The sequence below is a fragment of the Hippocampus zosterae genome, chromosome 8, assembly GCF_025434085.1.
Source record: "Hippocampus zosterae strain Florida chromosome 8, ASM2543408v3, whole genome shotgun sequence".
Classification (NCBI taxonomy): Eukaryota; Metazoa; Chordata; class Actinopteri; order Syngnathiformes; family Syngnathidae; genus Hippocampus; species Hippocampus zosterae.
Window position 1 is genome coordinate 7208875 of NC_067458.1, and position 19676 is coordinate 7228550.

Consider the following 19676-nt stretch of genomic DNA (forward strand, 5'->3'; position numbering starts at 1 on the left):
CAAGACAAAAGCAATCTACTTATTTATGGTGGAGATCGTCATGTGGACTTTTTAACAACAACCGGGGACAGCACTCTTTCCGAGGACATGTCTGCCATAAGTGGGTCGGGCCGGAGGAATGCCCTCAGATCAGTGGGTGGCTGTGTCACAAAGCGTGCTTGTCTTTGACTAACAGGGTGAAAGTGGGGCAGTTGAAAGGCCCCCTTTCACTCCGGCAGTCAATTAAAACCTAATTGGTTTGGCCCGGGGTCCACATGGCCGCATGTAACGTGGCGACACCCCGTGCTTCTGTGGACTTGTTTGCTATTTGCTAACGCCACACACCTTGAAATATGTCTTTGATGTGGGAATAAGCGAGGTCTTAAGCATCAGCCTGAGAGGCTATTTTCCATCATGAATAGGGGTTGGAGGGCAGACTTTCTTACGGTTCATTTGACTAACAGATGAAGTCAGCGCCGATAACTTGACCTAGACGGATCACAAAAGTCAAGTGTGGTTATGAACTCACAAGAACTACGGAGCAAATTGTCTTTGAAATATGTGAGCATGGCGATGAATGTGCATTTGTGTACTCAAGCGTCCAAGTGCAGTTGACATTTCTATGAGCTGCATCAGCAATGCAGAGAAGGAGGAGATGCTTTTTGGAAACGGATAAGAAAAAAAACGACCATGTATAGTAAGGCGTTTTGAGCCGAAAAAAAGGACCACGTATAGTGAGGCACTTTTAGCCGAAAAAAACGACCATGTGTAGTAAGGCATTTTTAGCCCCAAAAAAACGACCATGTATAGCACGGCATTTTTAGCCCCAAAAAAACAACCATGTATAGCACGGCATTTTTAGCCCCAAAAAATGACCATGTATAGAAAGGCATTTTTAACCCAAAAAAACGACCATGTATCGTAAGGCATTATAGGTGGAAAAAAAACGACCATGTATAGAAAGAAATTTTTAGCCTCCAAAAAACGACCATGTACAGTAAGGCATTTTTGGCTGAAAAAAACGACTACGTATAGTAAGGCGTATTTAGCCAAAAAAAAACAACCATGTATAGCACGGCATTTTTAGCCCCAAAAAAACGACCATGTATAGAAAGGCATTTTTAACCCAAAAAAACGACCATGTATTGCAAGGCATTTTTTGCCCCAAAAAACGACCATGTATAGTAAGGCGTTTTCAGCCGAAAAAAACGACCATGTATAGCAAGGCATTTTTGGCCCAAAAAAAACCGACCATGTATAGTAAGGCGTTTTTAGCTGAAAAAAAACGACCATGTATAGAAAGGCATTTTTAACCCCAAAAAACCACCATGTATCTATCGTAAGGCATTATAGGCCGGAAAAAAACGACCATGTATATTTAGGCATTTTTAGCCCCCCAAAAACGACCATGTACAGTAAGGCATTTTTGGCCGAAAAAAAACGACTATGTATAGTAAGGCGTTTTTAGCCCAAAAAAACAACCATGTATAGCACGGCCTTTTTAGCCCCAAAAAACGACCATGTTTAGTAAGGCGTTTTTAGCCGGAAAAAAAAACATGGCCGAAAAAAACGACCATGGCGCAAGGCGTTTTTAGCCCAAAAAACCGACCATGTATAGCACGGCATTTTTAGCCCCCAAAAACGACCATGTATAGAAAGGCATTTTTAACCCCAAAAAGCGACCATGTATTGCAAGAAATTTTCGCCCCAAAAAACGACCTATACATTGTCGTTACCACCCACATTACTTGTACGTCAAATTTTCCCCAGTGAAATCATCTGAAATGCCATTCATCTTTCACACCCACCCCCAAAATACATGTATATATTTTTAAATTACGTGGTTTTACTAACAAAAAGTAGCGCTGTGTTATTTTACCATTTTGGTAGTATGCGTATGTGTGCTCGCTTTAAAAACTGGCACAACGTCATTTTTGTGAAGGGGCAAGTCTAGTTTATCGTGTTTGGGAATTTGAGAGATTGTGCTGTGCCTTTTTGGGCCTTCTGGCAGACCAAGGGTACTTTCTCTTAGACACCCACATGAACCTGACAATTTGGTGATGGAAAGTAGATGAGACATTAGACCAGGTAAAAGCAGACCTAAGTTGTGGCGCAGTAACTCAATTCGATCAAAGCTCAGGCAGACAGATTCTGCGCCCCACTGATACATGTGGTGAATTTCGTCGTATTTAATTTATGAATATGACAAAAGCGTGCATCCACCTCTGTGAATCATTGTAAAAATCAGTTAATTGAATGCATCATTATTATTATTATCACCTTTAAAATATATTTTAAAACACCTCCCTGGGCCGCGTCACAGTTATGTGGGGGAGGGGTGTTTTGTGACAGATGGACACGAATGATCAGGGTGGAAAGCGGTCTCAAAATACTTACTTCACAGTGGCGATCTGTGATCATCCACCCATGGAGGTCAGCTTGCAGTTTCTTATGAACATATTTTTCATGCTTCGATCATCTGCATGGACTCCAAGCTAGTCAATTTCTGTTTACGCAATGAAACACTGCCCGCACTGTATCAGCGCTGTCTCAGATGTTCAAAATAATATCGACCACCAAAGACCTTGAAGTAAAGTTCAAACATAAGAGCCTTGACTTTGTGCCTACGGATGAGCAAATCAATACTCCATGAAAGTTTCAAATTAAATGAATATGATTCATCCTTGAAGTAAACAGTAGTGTTTGTGATCTGTGAAGTTTTGGTTCTTACAGATGACTTCTTAGACCCCTGAGTTCTGTGGATATCAAATTACAGTACCGTACTTTGGATATAAATAAATAAATAAATCTCGATAGATAGATAGATAGATAGATAGATAGATAGATAGATAGATAGATAGATAGATAGATACATTTACATGTAGTATTACTAACAATCTATATACTATATACACTATGGAGTGTAACAAAAGCCCATTTGAATCTGAAAATGGCTTCAGAGTGAAAGGACGTGAGTGCACCAAGCTTGAACGGGCCAATAGCCAATTAAAGTTTTAATTTGCTAATAATCGGTTTGATGTTGGTGATGATTTGTTGTTTATTGGAATTTCATTAAGATAAGATAAGATAAGATATCCTTTATTCGTCCCACAATGGGGAAATTTACAGCCTCCAGCAGCAAGAATGTATGTAGAAAGAAGAAAGGAGAAAGAGAGAAAAAAACAACAAACATCTTTCAATTAAATACAATATGAACACAAATGGATAAATCGCAGTACTATTTACAATTTACCTTCACATCATTTAATTATTATTATTATTATGATTGTTATTTTTTATTCAGCAGCCTGACAGCAGTCGGTAGGAACGAGCGTCGGTATCTCTCCTTCTTGCAGCACGGGTGTAACAGTCTCTGGCTGAAGGAGCTACCAAGTGCTGTCAGGGCGGGCTGGAGGGGGTGGGAGGGACTGGCCATCATAGCTTTGAGCTTAGTTAGCATCCTTCTGTTGCCCACCTCCTCCAGAGTGTCAAGGGAGCAACCCAGGACAGAACTGGCCTTCCTGACCAGTCGCTCCAGTCTCTTTCTGTCCCGGGCCGAGATGCTGCCTGACCAGCAGACAATGCCATAATGGATGGCCGAGGCCACCACCGAGTTATAGAACGTCTTAAGGAGTGACCCCTGAACCCCAAAAGACCTCAGTTTCCTGAGTAGGAAGAGTCGGCTCTGTCCTTTCCTAATCAGGAAAGGATTCATTAACTATTCATAACTATTCATTAACTTGAATAGTTCCTAGAATTAAGTCGTATCGAATCGAATTGTAATAACACTGAATCGAACCGAATCAAATGGTTCCTCTTTAAATTGTTGCATTGCAACGCATACGTTGGAGAGATTTGCATTCCTAATATACACCTACATGTTCACATGAGACAGATTACTTCATTTCAATGGTATTGGAAAATCATCTAACAGCCACTGCTTATCCTGACGTGATTACATCATTCTGTGGGAACACAGTGCCCTAGCTAACCCCCATCCCCACCCCAACCCCTTCACCCGCTTGTTTATCTCCCTCGGCATCCCATGGAGCCCCCTGGACAAAAACATCTAAGAGCAGCACCAAACACTTGGGATTGCATGATCTGGGAATATTCTAACAACCCTAGGCTGTTTTTTGATGAGATGAGAAGAAGCCATCTTGTTTGTTTATGCATTTATTTTTTACAAAAAGTGACAGTGCAGATTGATGAACATGACATGCGAATATGACAGATCTTTGGCTGTATTCCATCTAAAGTCCCTTGAATGGTTGATGTTACGTTTTAAGAATAAATACAGTAAAAATACAAAGACTTGCAGTACACACTAAAAGTACCATATTTTCCGCCTTATACGCTTCGGAGTATAAGGCGCACTTTCAATGAATGGCCTATTTTAAAACCGTTTTCATGTATCACTCACACCACATTATAAAGTGCATAGAATAGCAGCTAGAATATTGACTACGATTGCATTATGTATCCACTAGATGGAGCTAGGCTAAAGGAAATACAATACAAAACAAAGCAGGGGTGTCAAACTCAGGTCCTGGAGGGCCGCTGCCCTGCATGTTTTCCAAGTCTCACTGTTGCAACACACATGATTCAAATGATCAGATCATCAGCAAGCTCTGCGGAAGCCTGACATTGATCCTGTTCATTTGAATCAGCTGAGTTTGACACCTATGCAATACAGCTTTATTTACTATATCTAGAGCTTTCCCAAACGCTACAGCTGCCACAAAGTGCTATACAGAAAATTTTAAAATATTACGTCCAAAAAAAAACAATACTGTTCATAAATAAGGTGCATCCGATTATAAGGCGCACTGTCGACTTTTGGAAGAATGTAATGCTTTTCGATGCGCCTTATAGTGCAGAAAATTGTACACAGATCTTTGAGATCATTCACAATTTTTTCGTATGTACGCCACATAATTTGGTCTGTTTTACAAAACAATGATGTGTTTTTGTGGCAAGGGGATTCAGTGGAAAACTGGGACATGTAGGGCACTGGCATAAAACATGTACTCATCCTCCTTTCACCAACCTCCCCTGATTCCAGCTCCAGAGTCAGGTCAAGCCACGAAATAAGACAATAACTACTGACCAAATCATGTTTTGCTAGGAATTAAGTTTTAATTTGAGCTTTTAAAAACTCCTAAATCTATTTTATCTGATCGAGTCTGAGCATTGAGGAAAACATTGGACTTCACTTGTCAGTCACAGAACTGGTACATAGACAGTTTTTTTAAAAACTCAAACTAATAAAACTCAGAGAAAGTCATAATGCCCACAAACAAACCACATAAACACTGACACAACTCCACACAGAAAGGTTCCAGGCCAGAGCCAAGGGTCGAACCATCAACCTTCATGTTGTGATACAAGTCATCAACCAATCTTTCAACTGTGCTTCCAGACTCAAATACAACAACCTAAATATAATTTAGTCTCAGACGTCACTCAGCATGGCTCCTTTCCTTGCACTGCACTCGAAAAAAGACAACATAAGTGTTAGCGTTTGTGTATGTGTGTTTATGTTTTGACTGCATTTACTTTGCTCATTTGCTGAAAATTAGGAGACAAGAATCTCTTCACAAAAGTAAAGTTGACACCTCAGAGTTGGAACTCAATCAGAGGCTTTGCAAGCCACACCCTCAAAGAAAGTGGGTTTCGCGAGCAAGGCCTTTACTACAGCTGGGCCTCGGTTAAAAACACATCCTTCAGTCAAATTTGTTTACTTGCAGTGACGTATTCTTCGTGAGCAACATCACTCTTCAGCTCCGGGACTCCATCCTCAAAACATTCGAAATGGCACTTGGTAGAAGTTTAGTGTTAAACTAGTGTTAAATGAGCAGAAACACATTGAGTTATTAAAACTCAAGTAGCTGACGGTGCGGAAGCATTTATTTCAAAATAAGACGCTCACCTTGCTTCCACGTCACTTTTATGATGTCACCTCAGCTCTTCACGGATTGGTTCCTTTCGAACTGTCTACTCAGGTTTGCCTCAGAAATGCGCTTGATGCGACTATCCACCAGACTCCCTCCCTCCGCCCGTTGTGTAGACGTACCTCATGAAATGTATGATTTTATTATTGCAATGGAAGCTATTGGACTATCTATCTATCTATCTATCTATCTATCTATCTATCTATCTATCTATCTATCTATCTATCTATCTATCTATCGATCTATCTATCTATCTATCTATCTATCTATCTATCTATCTATCTATCTATCTATCTATCTATCTATCTATCTATCTATCTATCTATCTATCTATCTATCTATCTATCTATCTATCTATCTATCTATCTATCTATCTATCTATCTATCTATCTATCTATCTATCTATCTATCTATCTATCTATCTATCTATCTATCTATCTATCTATCCATACATCCATCTATTAAGCTCAGGGGTGCCCATTATGTCGATCGCGATCGACTGGTAGATCGCGGACTGATCCCAAGTCGATCGCGAGGGGTGTAGAGGAGGAAAGAAAACACAACCAATTGTGTGTCTTTCTGAATGTTAGTAATATATTTTTGTGTTAATGTACACTGCGGCCTAATCATCCTATCAGTCTCATTTTCACCAAAAGTGTTTAACGTATGGTGGTGAGTGACCTGCGTCACGAAGTTGTTAGCACTCAGCAGTCTGCAATTGCAGCTTGTAATCAGAGCTGTTGCGCTATATCTTTTATCATTGTCATTATTCTCATTCAGAGTTTGGTTTGTGTACAATTCACCGAGGGCACGGGCAAAGAATAGGAATCTATAGGGCAGAGGGAAGCATTTTAAAACGGTACATGTGAGCTACGATAGTTAACAGGCTGCAAACGTGTGTCGCATGCCTCCTTCTCAGGCTGTTCCTCATCACGGCGTGCGTGTATGTGCGTGCGTGCGCAGGAATGGGTCAATCGCGGGAGGTTGGTTGATCGAAAAGACGATCTTCGGTCCAAAAAGTTTGGGCACCCCTGATTTAGCTATAGCTAGCTAGCTGGCTAGCCGGATAGGTAGCTTGCTATTCCAGCCCACTGGGTGAGAGATGGGGTGCACCCTGGACAGGTGACCAGCCAATTGCAGAACACAAACAGTTAACACTCCTACAGATGATTTTGGGTTTTCATTTGTGAGAGGAAGCCAAGGTACTGGGATAAATTCCACATGAGAAGTGGAAAGTGAGAACATGTAAACTTGACAAAGAAGGGTCAGAGCCAAGATTCGAATCCCAAATCTCAAATTTCAAGGCAGACACACTAATAACTAGTCCACTGCAGTGCCAGCTCTCTGGGAAAACAAAAAGAAAAACTAGTTATTAGCATTTGCGATAAGAATGCATCAATGTGGATTATTTATTGCCTCCAGCCTCAAATTAACTATACATGATCATAGTGGCAGTTCAGTCCTCCCATATGCATACGAACGCCTGCTTTCTCTCTCTCCCTCTCTCACACACACATACACACACTGAGTGACTAAGTGAATGTGTGTGCTGTTCGTGTTTCAGCGTCACTGCGCCAGGCTGTTGCTGTGTTTTATTGTGCTTTAGTTACCCCTGCTGTGGGGCCTAATTAAAAGCAGATAGCTAAAGTTACTGCTAACTATATTTCACATGTAGTACGGTAAGTTGTCACACTTGACAGACCATTTGAAGGTGTGAAGTATTGGGCCACTATGAGGGTTATTCAATAAGAATTTCTATTACAGATGGAATCTTACCTTTTTTTTCCCAATGTAGACTCCCGAACTGTCACACACCTTTCCCCATCTGTGCACAAGCTTCCATATTTCCTCAGCATAACTAGCTTTGGACTGATGTCTCAGCCAGTCGCTCACAACACAATTAGCAAAGGGAGGGAAGGTCAACAGACTCCACAGACAATGTGGACATCTGATAAACCCGCAGCTTAAAATTGAAATTGTTGAAGCAAGAAAAGTTGTCTAGCAACTTTTGCGAAAAGGTATTTCGGGTCTATACAGTCATGAGCGTCAATCTTAAATGTGAACAAACCATTTCATCCACCCGTCACCTCCCCGATTGTCTGACAGGTTTTTGCTTTGAAACAATGTTCAGTTCAAAACTGAACATACAGTTTGCGGAATCTCATGGATTTGTGGAAGAGACGCACTATGGATTCATGTAATGGGTTTTACAGGTTTGGTCCCTGCATTGCTCCCCCCCGCCCCCACCCACCCACACACATATGGTTGCGCTAATTTGGAAAGAAAACCACAAACTAGCGGAACAGACAGTCTCTCTGGCATGCAATGTTGCTTTATAGCCAGCACATATGTTAAAAGAGGAAGGAGGGCTCTGATGACGCCATGTCGATACAGCAGATGGCTTGTCCAACTAAGGTAGACGCTACTCCTGTTGGAAACTAATTTAGAGGTGGAAAAGGCCTTCCAAATGTTATATTTTAAGTAGCACTCCTTAACCAGTTGACAGTGTTTCTGTATGGCACGCGATGTCTTCAGTCATGGCTGTTTGTGTGTGCATGTACATGCTGGCTAAGGCGGTGCAGTACTTTCCATCAAACTGGTGTGGTGCAGGAAAGTGAGAAGAAAAGCAGAAGACCTAGGAAATATTCCAGGGAATCCAACAAAGTGCCGGACCGGTTTATACAATTTTGACGGTAATTATGCATCTTGATTGAAGATTGAAAGATTGTTTGTCTGCACAGTATATGTGCTGTGCTGACCAGTCCAGGGTCTTGCCGAAAGCCACCTCTAGTGAGGATAAAAGGTAGAGCAATTTTTAAAAAGCTTTACAAATTCATCATTTCACAGACACTTATGGATGCAATTGTAAAATGGGATGCATATCAATTTGAATAACCCACATTCCAAAGGATTTCTGCTCTTTACAAATGAAGCCATAACTAGGCCAAATGTTGGTCCAAGATTCTAAGCACCATTCAATACATAAATGGAGCCACATGAGTTCTAGTGAGTGACATCCATGAACAAAACACTGACGAGGCTCTCCAAAAAAAAAAAAAAAATGCTCATGTACACTTTCTGCCAAGATGGCGGGTGAATACAGTATAGTTGGCACTACCGTTAACAAAACAGATTGTTCCGTGCAGTGCATTAATTTGCTTCTGACATCTTAAAGAATTCTCCCGTTTTAGTTGAACCTCTTCTAAAACATATCTTTTACATGTTAAGCATAACAGGTTCTGGTTATAACATTCTGTCGTGATACGACCTAATGATTCTTCAATGTTGTTTCTGCATACCACAAACTGTCTTCTCCTGAGAAGACTGATTTATTTTGGTGATGAACACTCGCGGTGGTCATGTTTGTCCAAGTGTGTGCTCACACTTGTTAAAAACACTCAAATGATTTAATATGTATAAGTAGATATTTTATTCTGAAAATGAATATACATTTAAAATGTAGACATGTCACCTTCATCTTCCCTATATTTGAGCAGAGCAGTAGACAGGGCTTGATTAACTCGGTGGCCGCCTCGGTGGCTCAGCGCAATATGGCACCTGACAAGGTGGCGGGCACTGTCGGAGGATTGTTTTGTTTGTTTGTTTGTTTGTTTGTTTATTGAACATAAAACATATACAGTAATAATTTGACAGAAAATAAGGTAGATAAAAAAGTAAAAAGAAAGAAATCAGTCTTCATTCAACACAGTTATTATGTTCAAGGGAGTAGGATGAAGTAAAAAAACTTATCTAGTCCTACCACGTTATGTGCTTATATCTACTAAATCATTTTTATATCAATCAGAAAAGAAAAAGTAAGAAGAAGTCTCCATTAAGGCTCATACTTTACCCTTAACCGTGATATTTTCACAACTTTTGGTTTGTATTGGGATTATATACATCCTCACCCTGGCACTCTTGTGTCAATTTTCTCTTGTATTCATAATGGATATTGCAATACCTTTCTCTATTTATCAACTTAGTTCTGATTTATCATTATATTTAATGTTTAGCATTTATCATTTTAACTCTGATTGGTGTAGGTTGATTTTACTATTTTTTTGAATTTGTTTTTGAACTCAGCAAGCGATTTACTCATTTTTGTGGTGCTCATGGTTCAGAACGGAGAAATTATTTCTCAATTAGTGTGCAAGAAATTCCGCGAACCTTGTGAGATATAAAGCGGTTCAGAAAATGGATGGATGGCTGAAAATTATGCATTCTCCCCTCTCCAGTCAACATGCTCATCTTGGTTGAGTCATATGGGAAAAAAATGTCAGCCCACAAAAATGAGTTAAAAAAACCCAAACAAACAAACATGTTTAAAGAGATACTGTATTCCAAAACTGGGAAGAGGCCCAATCTCTCTCTCTCTCTCTCTCTCTCTCACACACACACACACACACACACACACACACACACACACACACACACACACACACACACACACACACACACACACACACACACACTGTTCAGATGAGAGCACACACAGATTGATGGTCGAGCCATTTATACACACAAGCAGAAGCCAGGAGCAGACAAAAATACATTGATAACCCGATTTCGCAACAACAGTCCATCGCAAGAGGGAAAGAACAGGCTAGGCACAGAACGTATATTTAAGGTTTTCACCAATCAGGCACAAATGTGCTCATCATAAAGACGTCATTAGGTCAACATTTGGGTCTTAACAAGAAGGCATATTCAAAACGCACCGACAACTAGCCGTGAAAGGTACAGTGGAGCTGTACTGTGACATCAATATATGGCAGATGATAGGTTAAGCGCCGAGGGTTTTAGTTCCACATACAGTAGAAACATCATGTGCATAGTCCACATAAGGGGGGTTGGGGGGGGTTGTCACCCTCTGACTTTAGCTCAGGTTCACTATGTGTTTGAGACAAACATGCTTACAGATAGTAACACTCAGTGTAATACATGTGTTGCACGTGTTAATAGCAGCAAGTAGCATATAACTGATATACTTCAGTTACACGGTATACATACGAGGACACAGACTTGAATAATTGGCTGACCCAAATGGAGTCAAAGATGGAAAAACTTTGGTCTTCTACTACATCGACATGGTTTAGACTATAGCTACAGATAGATCATTTATAGCCAAATGTTTTTGTTGTACCGCTAAATATGAAGTTGTATTAATAAGGACTGTATTTCGCGACCAACAGTCCGCATAACATGACATTAATATGTATAAATGATATTTCAGAGATCATCTCACTGGGCTTGGAACAGAAATGTAAGCTCACAGCGAGGATGAAGGAGGGAGAAGGAGCCTGAGAAAATAATTTTAGATTGGTAGTATTGTTACTTAACACTGATTGAAAATGATCAAAATCCCTTCGTGTGCATTGATCAAAGTATTGACACCACCAAAATGTTATTTGTGCAAATAGAAAAATGAGTTGCTTTCTTTTTTTCCTTTACCGTCAGCATCTTATTGCAGTGGAAGCAACCCAATGGCCATTTGTTGAAATTATCCGAAGGAATGATTGGCTGGTCAGTAGCGTCACAAAAACGTCACATCTTCTTGTGACTGCACCCACCGCCAGTGAGCATCATACTCCAGATGCATTTTGCCATTTAGTTTGCAAGTATCCAAGTCAACGTTTGCATTTTTGTAAGCTTTACGTTTAGGGCTCTGTTTCATGCCCAATTTTTCACTGAGGCCCATTCGAGTGCGGCTGCCTGTCGGTGTTGTCATCTTCTCTAGGTTCCCGTTAGGTTTAATGATCTGGCGCTGGGTATTCCTCAAAGAAACCAGGCCTGTTTCTGAATCCTTAGTGCGAACTGAAGCATCTTGCTCGGCATTGGCCCGAGCTTCAGGAATGTTGCTCGGAAGCAGTGGCTTTCCATTTTCACTTCCGACGATCCCGTTCCCATTGACATCGCTGAGAACAACAGGCCCTCTTCCACTTCCATCCTCATTCGATCGGGACCGAATTCCTATTCCAACTCCATTTCCAGTCTCTGCATTAGCCCCAGGCTTCTCCCCAGTCACAGTACCCGAAACCGTGGAAACTTCTGCTGTCCGGCCCCCAGCGGCGACCTCAGAGATCTGTGGCGTGGAAGAGCAGATTGCTGACTCCGAGCTAGAGGGGCAGTATTCATCCAGATCGTCTGCTAGGGTGTCCAGGTAACTACCGATGGAAATGTTGTCCAGCTTGTCATTGGGGTCATGAAGGCTGCTCCAGGAACCTCTCCAGGAGGTGTCGGGGCCTTCGCCCAGGCTGTACTGGCTGCTGGTCAGGCTGCTGCATCTGCTTGTTAGCGTGCTGCGCTCCTCCAGCAACCACTTGACTGCCTCGATGCCTTCGTGGACCGCCAGGAGCTGCTGTAGGATCTTAATGTCCACGGAGCGCAAGTGTGCCTGAGAAAACATACGGGAAGAACTTGATCAGATACGTAAATCGCTCTTTTCATTGACAGGAGATGTGAGCCAATCTCTTTTTCGTCAATGGACGCTACAGCTTTTTGTTTGCTTGTAGCAGATGTGTGCACATGTTCAGCATGATGTCTTTGATCTTATGTGTTATTTTGGCATTTTATGTTAACTGTTCTTTTGAAGGTGGCGCGGGCACCCGCAGCGGCTCCTCTCTCTCCTGTGGTTGAGAGGACAGAAATTTAATCTGTGCTATATGTTGCACATGTAGCACATTTGACAGTAAAGTTGACTTGAACTTGAACAACATTAGGGCTTTTCTGAACCTACAGTACTTGCTGAAAACAGGAAAATAACCAAGGTGAGCCGAATAGATTAATTTACAGAAAACTAATGGGGATTCTGTCATTTAGATTAAGAGGATGCATCTAGCTTTGGACATTTTCCATAATGAGCCCAACTATTGTTGTCTTGATGTGACGTCACACTTCCGGGTTTGTCGCTTGTCAGGATCTCACTTCGGGAAAACAACTACTACAACTAAATAATATTTTCATGCTATATTTAATATATTTTTTGAATGACTGTACTTGTGACATAAAAACATTTCGTTTGTGATTTTCTAAAAGTGGGCGGCCCGGTAGTCCAGTGGTTAGCACGTCGGCTTCACAGTGCAGAGGTACCGGGTTCGATTCCAGCTCCTGCCTCCTTGTGTGGAGTTTGCATGTTCTCCCCGGGCCTGTGTGGGTTTTCTCCGGGTGCTCCGGTTTCCTCCCACATTCCAAAAACATGCGTGGCAGGCTGATTGAACACTGTAAATTGTCCCTAGGTGTGAGTGTCAGCGTGGATGGTTGTTCGTCTATGTGTGCCCTGCGATTGGCTGGCAACCGATTCAGGGTGTCCCCCGCCTACTGCCCGGAGACGGCTGGGATGGGCTCCAGCACCCCCCGCGACCCTAGTGAGGATCAAGCGGTACGGAAGATTTTCTAAAAGTACTTCACAGTTGACATAATGTTTGTCTGGCATTTTCCATCGGCATACGTTTAAAATGACTCTTCTTCCCAAGAGCTCCTCTCATATCTCCCATTCATCATCTGAAAGGGATTATTACAACCCAATTATTCTGCATAAAAGCTCAAAATGTTTGAGGCAGTGCGAGTATATTTAGCCTCAATATGAGAATTCCTCCTCTTTAGAAAGCCTGCATTGTTAGTGTACTGTGACGCTGTGATTTAGGAGACGAAAAGGCAAAGAGAGATGAACAACTATCTCACTTACAATCTCGACGGTGCCTCAAAACAGATTTAATTTAGATGTACCCCCATTGTATGCTTATGTACAGGACTTGAGGGTAGAGGAACAACATTCAGTCAACCATCTGATGATGAAGTTACTCTTGACAGTGAACACAGCACAAAAACATACTGTTACTATGTTACTATGTCTAGTCTCAGGCTAAATATGTAGACACGTAATGTCTATGTGTGATAACCCCTGCAGTAGCACCACAGCATGTCTACATGAGTGCGTGGTGATCAACACACTGGCGATTTGAGAGGTGGGCTTGAGGTTTGAGGCTGGCAGACAGTCAAGGCTTAGAATGTCCGTAAAGGTTCTCCAGGGGCTCGTCAGCACTGAGGTAACATAAAACTAACAAAGCCTTGTGTTCTTCGCTTCTCGGTTTTGCAGCTGAGGGCGGGGAGCCAAATCATTGTTTTGTTTCTTTGCTGTGATACAGTAGCTTCTCAATTCAAGTCATCCATTTGGGTTTGAATCACGATCAGGTATAATGTCACACAAGATGTTAGGATATTGACTCATTCCAGCAAGCATCGGAAGGATTCACAAAACCCGAGTGGTTTGCGTTTTCTTTGGAATTTACGACTTCAGAGCAGTCCAACATCAGCGTGTCACATCTTTGTTTTTTTTTCTTGAACCGGCATGTCTTCACTAGATATAAAAAAAAAATAATAATAATGTCCTTTTGAGTTCCGGGATGGGTAATTCAATCGGTGAAGGGGGCCGCAATTTTTCATCAGTGCTAGTGGGGGGGTCCACAGAAGCACATGCGCTAAACATGATAAAAATGAATAAATGTGGACAAAATACGTGCAAAATAGGTGCTCTTCATATATTTCATTTTCCATCATACATTTTTCAATGATGACAATCATGTATATACTGTGCTGTTTCTTTTTCCAGTGCAAAGGGCTCTCGCATAAAATGTACCATTTCTAGATGGTACAAAACTGCTGAACAGCAAACTAACATTGCATGCATGAATTCATTTTGTATTGTCTTTTGACAAAATCAACTCACTTAAAATTTTAATATTATTTAAATACTGTACAATGTCCTGCATATTATTCCAAATCCGGTAAACAATTATTATCCCTACTCACATTATAGTGTAGCTTCTAAGTGAACAACCTGCCAAAATACGGGTAAAAGTTAATTTTGAAACCGGGACTAGCATTCCAATTCTTCCGGAATCGTTTGCATTTTGAGTGAGTGAGTTTATTTGAGTGCCATGCTAAAACGGAATCGACAAATTTCAAAACAAAGTTACAATCAGGTTGAAGTCCAAGGACCTTGTAAATGTCCTAACCGTGCGACCAAATTCAGATGAGATATAGCACATATACAATATTGTCTAGAGTTTGCATTATTGCATGATTGCATTGCTTTTAAATGTTGGACTTTTCATCATGTAAAGCATATTGAGTTATGGTGCCTTGCATATGAAATAAAACAAAGCTTCCTTGCCTATTCAATTCAACAATATCCATTTTATTTTTGGAAAAAAAGAGAGTAAAGTGGAAGATCTAAATGAAATGACTTCAGTCAAGCCATGTCTTATACGACCTACTTAAATGTTATACAGTATTTGCTTTCCATCATGTCAAATGCATCACAACTGTTAAGATGTATGCCAATAGGATCGTGTTCTACCCTTGTACTTCACAATGGTTAATCACTCCCATTATTTTGATTATCTAGCACAATGATGATTCTTTGTGTGGTGAAACGTCCTCATTATGAATAGGACCTTTATTTGGAAAGGGTCAAATAGCATCAAACGATGATGATGCCAAAGATGCTTGCTTATATATATATATATATTCATTCATTCATTCATCTTCCGAGCCGCTTGATCCTCACTAGGGTCGCGGGGGGTGCTGGAGCCTATCCCAGCTGTCTTCGGGCAGCAGGCGGGGGACACCCTGAATTGGTTGCCAGCCAATCACAGGGCACACAGAGACGAACAACCATCCACGCTCACACTCACACCTAGGGACAGCGTCCAATCAGCCTGCCATGCATGTTTTTGTAATGTGGGAGGAAACCGGAGCACCCTGAGAAAACCCACGCAGGCCCGGGGAGAACATGCAAACTCCACACAGGGAGGCCGGAGCTGGAATCGAACCCGGTACCTCTGCACTGTGAAGCCGACGTGCTAACCACTGGACTACCGGGCCGCCCTATATATATATATATATATATATATATATATATATATATATATATATATATATATATATAATTGTAATTAAATTAAAGGCAAGCTTGTGGCTACTCCTTCGTGAGAAGGAACCGGGAAAGACCATCCAGCAACTTGCAAACACATCAGAAAGAAAGTTTGTCCTGCCAAAAAGCCTCTTTCAAATTTTTTTACTGACGGATATTTTGTTTGACATTTGCTCGGGTGTAGTTTTCTCTGGAGCCTTTCTGTGACTGTTTTTCAGTTAAACACATGGCAAAAGAAATTGTGGCTTGAATGGAGTTTGGAACTTTGGTGGTTTCTCTCCTCTGGGATTTTCGGAGAAGGGATAAGCCCGGTTGATTTTATTAGGCTCTACAGTTGAAAGATTATTTCTTTTTTTTCTGCATCAACATCGCATGATGAACGGTTTTCCTCTGCTTTAAAAAATGAACACTGTGGCTATTTTATCAGCAAGCTTCATGTCGGCCAACTGGCACACAGGCAAACTGGGAGCAGCACGAATTTATCCAAACAGTCGAATTGTGGCTGGAAAATCAAGTCTGGGAGCTCAGAGATGCTGTAAAGTTTTGCTGAAGGAAAGAAACTGGAGACGGCATGTGATACTCATACACGTTTGAATTATAAATGACAAATATAGCTTGTAAGTGACTCGCTTTTACACCCTGGGGAACGTGGATATACTCTTTTGGTAAACTGACACAATGATCTTATAAATGCCAAGCACATTGACATGCCTGCCATGACGTAAATGCTTCCGCTTGTCTCCCAAGTCACACAGTCGCCTCCTTAACTGCTCAATCACTGCCAGTAGAAAGAGCAGCGACGCAGCGACGGGCTTTCAAAAATACAGCAGCAACGGACCACCCGCCCCCATCTCATTCTGCACAACCGCTCTCATGTCCCCTGGTGTCGTGTCACCTTGCCGGGTGAATTCGGGAAGACGGTTGACATCCTTGCATTCACCATGAAACAAAAGGAGGGTTGACTACTATCTTTTTCAACGTCCCGTGCGTCTTCCATCTGTATAAAATCACCTTGACACACAACATACTGCAAACCACAGCACATTTTGATGTCAAAACCAAATGCAGTCATGTGAATCTTGATCGGTGAATCAGAACTAAATGATGGATATTCTTTATATCAACGCTGTAAATTGTAAAAGAAAATATGTGACAGAAGATTGACGATTTGGCCTCATTTATGCAACAATAGTATGTATTTGGCACCCTTTGAGGGAGACGTTTGCCAATATCCGCATGTGTGACAGATAGCAGGCTAATTCATTGCTCTTGTTTTTGGACAGAAATTGGACATCAACTGACAATTGCCCAAGATGTGGCTCAAAGGAGGTGAGAGCAAGTGAGAGGAAAGAAAAGTTAAACACATGCCCCCTGCAGGCATTTCACCTTGGAGTGTGACTCCTGCACAGCTTCCTCCAGGAGTGAAAAGGTAAACTCCTTTTACGGTAAAAGGGCAAGAATGTGCACCATGGCACAAAAGCAGGCAAGTGACCGAATTTGCTATGAGCAGGAATTTTGCAGACCAAGACTCCGCCAAGCTGGGTGAGCAAAATAAGTGTCTTGGAGGTAGCTGGCGGAGTGAGAATTTGGTGGTAGAAAGTCTAAATCTTGCACTTCCTCAGACCACGTTGAACACTGGTGCAGGGTACAGAGTTGGTGTAGCATGACATGTTTCATTCATACATTTGTGAACAATGGGAATCAAACCCCCTTAATTATTGCATGAGATATTTTTTAAATAATTCCACTGGGTGGAATAGCCAAGGGGGAAGCACACGAACAATTGGGGGAGGTAATTGTAGGTTTCCAAGTGCCCACTTCATGGAACAAATGTGTTTCTGCCATATCAAGACTCTAGTGCGAATAGTAAGATGCATTTAAAGGGAATAAAAAGAACTGCTTTGATTGGGCACTGTTAGGCTGTGACCACTCCCACAGTGGCGCAGCCCTCACGCTCTCTCATCTTCAAACTTACCAACCTAGAGTCTGTACATAGTTATGCTACACACTCCACAGGATTTACATAAAAAAGACCCCAAATTTACTATTTGATGATTCAATTAAAAATATGTTGCGCATAAAAGTAAAACCAAAACTAAACCATCATGCCAGTTTTACACCAAGAGTCATAAATGTTCCATTTTTAACCTAGATCAGGGGTGTCAAACTCATTTCACATTGTGGGCCACATATGGCCTCGGTAGATGTCAAGTGGGCCAGACCATAAATTTTTTCCATTATCTGGTGTTAATAACCAAAGTAAAATGTCTTTCCTTTGTTTTGGTCTAAAGAAGCACAAGAATATTTGGAAAATGTTGAAATTTGATGAACATATTTTTTACAAAGCATTTCATGAAGAACCTTAGACAAATGTGCAATTCTATTTATCATTCACATATATATATTGCAACTGATCCCACTGATTGTACTAAGGCACAACATTTTAGTAATATGGACTTGAAATAATAAATATAGAAATAATCTTAAAATGAAACAAGATTTATAGATTTTTAAACCATTTGCACATATGCATATAAAATATAAATTTAATCCCTGCCTGATTGCTATAAAATGTGTGAAGAATAAAGTATTCACATGTCCTTGATAGCGTCTGCTGTATTGGGTCTGTCTCAGTGACAGACTGAGATTGCTGTTGTCTTCTTCTTTGATCAAAACAATGTTGTCTTCTACTCTGATCAAAAGTGTGTGTCCCCTAGCGGATACTCCATGAATTGCACCTTGTTAAAAATATGCATTCCATGTCCATGCCTTTTTTCACTTTTAAATGATCCTGTGGGCCTGATTGAACCTCCCGAGGGACGGTTTCGGCCCGCGGGCCGAAGTTTTGACACCACCGACCTAGATCATCAGAGCTATACTTAATTTTGCTCCTTAAGGATACTTTGGACTGTGATTAACGGAGTCACCACTCGTATATTTCAGTACGACACGTGAGGGACCCAAAACACTTCACTGTTTATCATTCCTGCTCACACTCAATATTTACTTGTCAACGACAGAACTGCATTGACGGATACTTGACTGCACTTGCCGACGGCACGCAGCGAACACATTTGAGTCAAGTTCAATTTGACGAAGCGCGTGTTCCGTGCTGCAACACGCGCGCACGCACCTGACACTCACGCACGCGCACACTTACCATCTCGGTCCTCAGTTTTGTGATCTTTTCATCCAGGCTCTTCTTCCCAGTCTCCTTCGTTGTTTCCTGCGCGGTGAGGGCCAGTTTGTCTTCTCCCCTGAGCGAGGATGCCTCTTCCCGCATCCACCTGAGCAAACCCTCGGGGGTCTTCCGGCCGATTTTCGCCTCTATGTCTTTCAGGTCTGGAGTGTTCTCACAAGAAGTTCCTTCATCCATTATGGTCATGGAACGGTGGTTGAAAAGAATTGATGGAGACAGATTTCCTCCTGTTGTTTGCTCCGAAATTATCAGGAGAGTGACTTCCCGCAGTAGGCTACTCTGTGGCATCACATGCCAATCCGGCTGAGACGGACTGCGCCAGTATGGAAAAACAAACTGTCAGCATCGGACCGCTCATCAGAACTACATAGAACGGAACGATATCCTCAGCGTGTGTCCCCTGGCTCAGTAAGAATTCTGCCGGCTGGAAGCCCGCTACCATCTGCCAATCTGAGCACATTCCACCTGCATGATGACAGTCGCTTCGCCGCAGAGAAGCTGAGAACCACAGCACAGACCTATCAAGCTACCCAAAGATGATATCACATTATTTCCGCTACGGGGTTTTCAAAATTAAAGAAAAAAAAGGAACATGTTGAACTACCAAAAC

General features: G+C 41.6%; 1 protein-coding gene across 1 annotated transcript; it reads right to left on the minus strand.

The window, feature by feature from the left end:
• Nucleotides 1-10429: 10429 nt before the first annotated feature.
• Nucleotides 10430-19597, minus strand: lurap1 (leucine rich adaptor protein 1). The gene is made up of 2 exons (XM_052073464.1): nucleotides 19028-19597; nucleotides 10430-12327 (listed from the first exon to the last, which is right to left on the minus strand). Exons 1-2 carry the CDS (start codon nucleotides 19352-19354, stop codon nucleotides 11467-11469), a joined length of 1188 nt encoding a protein of 395 aa, XP_051929424.1. The 5' UTR covers nucleotides 19355-19597; the 3' UTR covers nucleotides 10430-11466.
• Nucleotides 19598-19676: the final 79 nt, after the last annotated feature.